The sequence below is a fragment of the Cetorhinus maximus genome, unplaced genomic scaffold, assembly GCF_964194155.1.
Source record: "Cetorhinus maximus unplaced genomic scaffold, sCetMax3.hap1.1 HAP1_SCAFFOLD_4182, whole genome shotgun sequence".
In the NCBI taxonomy this organism is placed as follows: Eukaryota; Metazoa; Chordata; class Chondrichthyes; order Lamniformes; family Cetorhinidae; genus Cetorhinus; species Cetorhinus maximus.
In genome coordinates, this window is record NW_027600086.1 from 10,909 (window position 1) to 18,396 (window position 7,488).

General features: G+C 60.1%; 1 protein-coding gene across 1 annotated transcript; it reads left to right on the plus strand.

Annotated features, from left to right (window-relative positions):
• The first annotated feature begins 1,175 nt into the window (after positions 1-1,175).
• Positions 1,176-7,287, plus strand: tsen34 (TSEN34 tRNA splicing endonuclease subunit). The gene is given in 6 exon segments (XM_078538192.1): positions 1,176-1,258; positions 1,261-1,483; positions 1,485-1,591; positions 4,976-5,044; positions 5,047-5,259; positions 7,089-7,287. Coding segments are annotated over 6 exon segments (864 nt in total). The 5' UTR covers positions 1,176-1,194; the 3' UTR covers positions 7,277-7,287.
• The last annotated feature ends 201 nt before the right edge of the window (positions 7,288-7,488 follow it).

Sequence of the window (7,488 nt, forward strand, 5' to 3'; positions counted from 1 at the left end):
TATGGGGGAGGAGGTAGAGTAGGGAGGGTGGAGGAGAGACGGAGGAGTGGGAGGGAGTAGAGGGATAGGAAGCGAGTGTGGGAATGGAGGGAGACTGGGAGAAACAGGACGGCGAGAGAGTGTGTGGGAGTTATGGTGAGGGAGCGGAGGAGGGGGGCAATGTAGTGGAGGGAGCGGGAGAGAATGTGGGAAGGGAGGGGGATACAGGGAAGAGGGAGGGTGAGAGATGCAGGGCTGGAGGGGGGGGAGGTGCAGCATGGGAGTGGAGAGCTACAGGACGGAGAGAGTGTGGCAATTCTGGGGGAGGAGGTTGCACCTGGTAAAGGGTCGTGTCCCTCCGATGCAGGACTTTGAGGGGGTCTCTAATTGCCCGCTGGAAGATTAAAAAGGCAACGTTATTTAAATGGAGAGAAACTTCAGATTGCTTCAGTGCAGAGGGATCTAGGTGACCTCGTGCATGAATCGCTGAAAGCTAGTATGCAGGTACAGCAGGTAATAAGGAAGGCAAATGGAATTTTGGCATTTATTGCGAAAGCAATAGAGTATAAAAATAGGGAAGTGTTGTTGCAACTGCACAAGGCGTTGGTGAGACCGCACCTGGAATACCGTGCACAGTTTTGGTCCCCTTACTTGAGGAAGGATGTAGTTGCATTGGAGGCGGTTCAGAGGAGGTTCACTAGATTGATTCCAGAGATGCGAGGCCAGTCTTATGAGGAGAGATTGAGCAGCTTTAGGCCTCTACTCGCTAGAGTTTAGAAGGACGAGAGGGAGATCTAATTGAGGTATATAAGATGCTAAAGGGGATAGACAGAGTAGATGTGGAGCGGATGTTTCCCCTAGTGGGGCATTCTAGAGTGAGAGGCCATAGTTTTAGGCTAAGGGGCGGTAGATTTAAATCGGAGATGAGGAGGAATTACTTTTCTCCAAAGGGTCATGAATCTGTGGAATTCGCTACCTCAGATTGTAGTGGATGTCGGGACGCTGAATAAATTTAAGGAGGAGATAGACAGTTTTTAAATTAGTAACGGGTTGAAAGGTTATGGGGGAGAGGGCGGGAAGTTGGAGTTGAGGCCGAAATGAGATCAGCCACGGTCGTAGTGAATGGCGGGGACAGGATCGAGGGGCTGAATTCCCTCCTCCTCCTCCGAGCTCTGATGTTGACGTGTTGTTGTGTCCGTTCCAGAGCAGGCAGCCATGATCCTGATCCACGTGAGGGAGGGCCGGGCGCTGGTGTGGAGCGCGGAGGAGGCCCGGGAGCTGCGGAGAGCCACGGCCTGTGCGGGTCTCCGGTGGGATCGCTGGCCCGCCAGCCTCGGCAGAACTGCCGCCTGGGCCTCCCTCTCCTGCTGCTGCCCGAGGAGGCCCGGCTGCTGGCCGAGGAGGGCCTGGGGCTGCTGGTCAGGGCCTCGGCCCGAGAGGGGGCGGAGGAGCAGGAGGAGGAGGCGGAGCAACACCGGCAGCTCCTGGACGCCTGAGCTCGGAGCACGCCGCCTGGCCCTGCAGGAGAAGAGGAAGCTGCTGGAGGGGCTGTCCGAGCACATCAGGGAGGGGCGGCGCCACAAGAGGACGAGGAGGAGGCGGGGAGACACGGGTGAGGGGGAGAGAGAGAGAGGCACTGGGGGTGGGGGAGAGAGAGGCACTGGGGGCGGGGGGGAGAGAGGGGCACTGGGGGCGAGGGGGAGAGGGCACTGGGGGCGGGGGGAGAGAGGGGCACTGGGGCGAGGGGAGAGGGGCACTGGGGGCGGGGGGGAGAGAGGGGCACTGGGGGCGAGGGGGAGAGGGCACTGGGGGCGAGGGAGAGAGGGCACTGGGGGCGGGGGAGAGAGGGGCACTGGGGGCGGGGGAGAGAGGGGAACTGGGGGCGGGGGGAGAGAGGGGCACTGGGGGCGGGGGAGAGAGGGGCACTGGGGCGAGGGGGAGAGAGGCACTCGGGCGATGGGGAGAGAGAGGCACTGGGGGCGATGGGGAGAGAGAGGCACTGGGGGCACTGGGGGCGGGGGAGAGAGGGGCACTGGGGGCGGGGGAGAGAGGGGCACTGGGGCGCTGGGGAGAGAGGGCACTGGGGGCCAAGGGAGAGAGAGGCACTGGGGGCCAAGGAGAGAGAGGGGCACTGGGGCCAAGGGAGAGAGGGGCACTGGGGGCGCTGGGGAGAGAGGGGGCACTGGGGGCGCTGGGGAGAGAGAGGGGCACTGGGGGCCAAGGAGAGAGAGGGGCACTGGGGGCCAAGGGAGAGAGAGGGGCACTGGGGCCAAGGGAGAGAGAGGGGCACTGGGGGCCAAGGGAGAGAGAGGGGCACTGGGGGCCAAGGGAGAGAGAGGGGCACTGGGGGCCAAGGGAGAGAGAGGGGGCACTGGGGGCCAAGGAGAGAGAGGGGCACTGGGGGCGCTGGGGAGAGAGAGGGGCACTGGGGGCCAAGGGAGAGAGAGGGGCACTGGGGCGCTGGGGAGAGAGAGGGGCACTGGGGGCGCTGGGGAGAGAGAGGGGCACTGGGGGCCAAGGGAGAGAGAGGGGCACTGGGGGCCAAGGGAGAGAGAGGGGCACTGGGGGCGCTGGGAGAGAGAGGGGCACTGGGGGCGCTGGGGAGAGAGAGGGGCACTGGGGGCCAAGGGAGAGAGAGGGGCACTGGGGGCCAAGGGAGAGAGAGGGGCACTGGGGGCCAAGGGAGAGAGAGGGGCACTGGGGCGCTGGGGAGAGAGAGGGGCACTGGGGGCCAAGGGAGAGAGAGGGGCACTGGGGGCCAAGGGAGAGAGAGGGGCACTGGGGGCCAAGGGAGAGAGAGGGGCACTGGGGGCCAAGGGAGAGAGAGGGGCACTGGGGCCAATGGAGAGAGAGGGGCACTGGGGGCGCTGGGGGAGAGAGAGGGGCACTGGGGGCCAAGGGAGAGAGAGGGGCACTGGGGCCAAGGGAGAGAGAGGGGCACTGGGGGCGGGGGGGAGAGGGAGGGGCACTGGGGGCGGGGGGGAGAGGGAGGGGCACTGGGGGCAGGGGGGAGAGGGCACTGGGGGTGGGGGAGAGAGGGCACCGTGCACAGTTCCGGTCTCCGTATCCCTCGGTTAGACCACACTCGGAGCACCGTGCACAGTTCCGGTCTCCGTATCCCTCGGTTAGACCACACTCGGAGCACCGTGCGGGGGGAGAGGGGCACTGGGGGCGGGGAAGAGAGGGGCACCGTGCACAGTTCCGGTCTCCGTATCCCTCGGTTAGACCACACTCGGAGCACCGTGCACAGTTCCGGTCTCCGTATCCCTCGGTTAGACCACACTCGGAGCACCGTGCACAGTTCCGGTCTCCGTATCCCTCGGTTAGACCACACTCGGAGCACCGTGCACAGTTCCGGTCTCCGTATCCCTCGGTTAGACCACACTGGGAGCACCGTGCACAGTTCCGGTTTCCGTATCCCCCTCGGTTAGACCACACTCGGAGCACCGTGCACAGTTCCGGTCTCCGTAACCCTCGGTTAGACACACTCGGAGCACCGTGCACAGTTCCGGTCTCCCTATCCCCCTCGTTTAGACCACACTGGGAGCACCGTGCACAGTTCTGGTCTCCGTATCCCTCGGTTAGACCACACTGGGAGCACCGTGCACAGATCTGGTCTCCGTATCCCCTCGGTTAGACCACACTCGGAGCACCGTGCACAGTTCCGGTCTCCGTATCCCTCGGTTAGACCACACCGGGAGCACCGTACACAGTTCAGGTCTCTGTATCCCTCGGTTAGACCACACCCGGAGCACCGTGCCCAGTTCCGGTCTCTGTATCCCTCGGTTAGACACACTCGGAGCACCGTGCACAGTTCCGGTCTCCGTATCCCCTCGTTTAGACCACACTCGGAGCACCGTGCACAGTTCCGGTCTCCGTATTCCCCTCGGTTAGACCACACTGGGAGCACCGTGCACAGTTCCGGTCTCCGTATCCCCCTCGTTTAGACCACACTCGGAGCACCGTGCACAGTTCCCGGTCTCCGTATCCCCCTCGTTTAGACCACACTCGGAGCACCGTGCACAGTTCCGGTCTCCGTATCCCCTCGGTTAGACCACACTCGGAGCATCGTGCACAGTTCCGGTCTCCGTATCCCCTCGGTTAGACCACACTGGGAGCACCGTGCACAGTTCCGGTCTCCCTATCCCCCTCGTTTAGACCACACTGGGAGCACCGTGCACAGTTCCGGTCTCCGTATCCCCCTCGGTTAGACCACACTGGGAGCACCGTGCACAGTTCTGGTCTCCGTATCCCTCGGTTAGACCACACTGGGAGCACCGTGCACAGATCTGGTCTCCGTATCCCCTCGGTTAGACCACACTCGGAGCACCGTGCACAGTTCCGGTCTCCGTATCCTCGGTTAGACCACACCGGGAGCACCGTACACAGTTCAGGTCTCTGTATCCCTCGGTTAGACCACACCCGGAGCACCGTGCACAGTTCCGGTCTCTGTATCCCTCGGTTAGACCACACTCGGAGCACCGTGCACAGTTCCGGTCTCCGTATCCCCCTCGTTTAGACCACACTCGGAGCACCGTGCACAGTTCCGGTCTCCGTATTCCCCTCGGTTAGACCGCACTGGGAGCACCGTGCACAGTTCCGGTCTCCGTATCCCCTCGTTTAGACCACACTCGGAGCACCGTGCACAGTTCCGGTCTCTGTATCCCTCGGTTAGACCACACTCGGAGCACCGTGCACAGTTCCGGTCTCCGTATTCCCCTCGGTTAGACCACACTGGGAGCACCGTGCACAGTTCCGGTCTCCGTATCCCTCGGTTAGACCACACTGGGAGCACCGTGCACAGTTCCGGTCTCCGTATCCCTCGGTTAGACCACACTCGGACATTGTGCAGTAGGTGGGGATTGAGGGATAGGGGCAGAAGGTTGGTAGGTGGGGTTTGAGGGAAATGGGGTGAGGGAGGAAGGCGGGAGCAGGGGGTTGTTGCCCCAGCTGTCTCTGTGGCCCGGCTCTGAACCCCCTCGTCTCTTGTTTGCAGCCCCCGAGGCCGGTGACGAGGTTCACCCGGGACCCCTGAAGGAGCTGGAGGACCTGGAGCGGACCTTCACCTTCCCCCGGAGAACACCCTGGTGCAGATCCACACCGCCTGCCCCCGTCCCCGCCGGCTCGATGTGGTGGACTGGCGCCTGGCCTCCGTGGACTGGCCCTACCCAGGAGACGGGGCCCACACCCTCCGCTACTGTGTCTTCAAGGACCTCCGCGCCAAGGGCTACCGGCTGACCAGCGGCGGCAAGTTCGGCGGAGACTTCCTGGTCTACCCAGGTACGCAGCCCCTCGGGGAGCTATTCGACTGGGGGCGGCGTCACATTTTGCCAGTGTGGAAGGGATTGGACCCGTTGGAAGGCAGGGGCGAGCTAATCTGGTTGGACATGTCCTGGTTCAAAGTTCGACGTTGTGTTAAGTGACCCCTGTGAGGGTGACAGTACTGATCTCATTGCTAGACGCTCCCTCCCCGGCCCCCTCTCCTCCTCTGTCAACTACAGCTCATCGAAACTCTGCCGCTCTACTAGCCCTACACCCCCACCCCCACCGTTGCTGTAACACCCCCTGAGCCCAGTTCACCCCTCGCGCTCCCCTGTGCTCACTATCCCCACACTGGGTCCCGGTCCAGCACCACCTCAATTTTACAATTCACATCCTCCTGTTCAAATCCCTCCCTCACTATCTCTGTAACCTCCTCCCTACAATTCTCATCCTCCTGTTCAAATCTCTCACTCACCCCTCCCTCCCTATCTCTGTAACCTCTCAAGCCCCTACAATCCTCATCCTCCGCTTCAAATCCCTCCCTATCTCTGTAACCTCCTCAAGCCCCTACAATCCTCATCCTCCTCTTCAAATCCCTCCCTATCTCTTTAACCTCCTCCAGCCCCTACAATCCTCATCCTCCTCTTCAAATCCCTCCCTCCCTATCTTTGTAACCTCCTCCAGCCCTACAATCCTCATCCTCCTGTTCGAATCCCTCCACAGCCCCTGTAAGGGGTTGGATCAGTTCTCGTTGACTCTCACTGTTGGTTCTTTGACTTTAGGGTTTTATAAAGGGGAAACTCACAGGGACAGAGGGGGTGGGGTTTAGGCACAAACCACAAACTTATTTATTGACAGAAACGCCTCCAGCGCCCTAATACAAGAGCTCGGAATAGTGTAAAGACCCCTGCACAACTCTCTAAATCACAAACTCATTGATAAAACTCCATAGGCAAAAACCCCACCTTTCTGCCCCTAAACGTATCTCGATCCAACTCAAACCCCCTTTTCAGGGTTTAGTTACTACCCTTAATTCTCAGCCCTGAAACCCGAGGATCTGGCTGATACTCCCACCTGCCCACAGGGCTGGTCATTCCGGTGCGAGTGTAGGTCTGTCAATCCTTGTTTTGTTGTGAAAATATACTTTATTCGTAAAATATCTGGAAGAACATTACAAACAATTTCGAAATGGCCATCAGGAAAAGTACAGTCAGATTCCCACGTAGATCAGGAGGCGCATCAATCGAATGTTGCCAGGGTTAGAAAAGTGTATCTACAAGGAGAGGTTGGAGTTATTTTCCTTAGAACAAGGCTGAGAGGTGACTTGATTGAGGTGCACAAAATTCTCCTGTTCAAATCCCCCCCTCCCTCCCTCCCTATCTCTGTAACCTCCTCCAGCCCCTACATCCTCATCCTCCTGTTCAAATCCCCCCCCTCCCTCCCTCCCTATCTCTATAACTTCCTCAGCCCCTACAATCCTCATCCTCCTGTTAAAATCCCTCCTTCACCCCGTCCCTCCCTATATCTGTAACCTCCTCCAGCCCCTACAATTCTCATCCTCCTCTTCAAATCCCTCCCTCGCTCCCCTCCCTCCCTATCTCTAACGTCCTGGAAGCCTCAGAGATCGCCGCGCTCCTCCAACTCCAGCCTCTCGAGCATCCTCCCCTAACCCCCATTTCCATCTCTCCGCCATTGGCCCCCTTGTCTTCAGCTGCCCAGGGTGGGGTCCGAAGCTCTGGAATTCCCTCCCTAAACCTCTCCGCCGCTCACTCTCTCTCTCTCTCAGCCTGATGAGCTGAGATCCATTCTCCATTTAACCGGCTGTCTCTCTCTCTCCCCCCTCACAGGTGACCCGATGCGATTCCACGCCCATTACATCGCGATCTGCATCCCTTACGGGACAGGACAACCTCTCCAGGACACAGTGACTGCCGGCCGTCTGGGTTCCAACGTCAAGAAGACCATCCTGCTTTGCTCAGTGACACAGGAAGAGCAGGTTGTTTACACGTCACTGCGCTGGCGTGGGATCCAGTGACTGTCCAAGACAGGATCACTCTGGATCCTCAAAATAAAAACGCCCGACTTTAACCACTGCTTTCTGTCTCTTTGTGTGGGTAAATCAGAAATACAGAATACAGCGTCCCCGTCAAACACTCCCAGGACAGGTACAGCACGGGGTTAGATACAGAGTAAAGCTCCCTCTACACTGTCCCCATCAAGCACTCCCAGGACAGGTACAGCACAGGG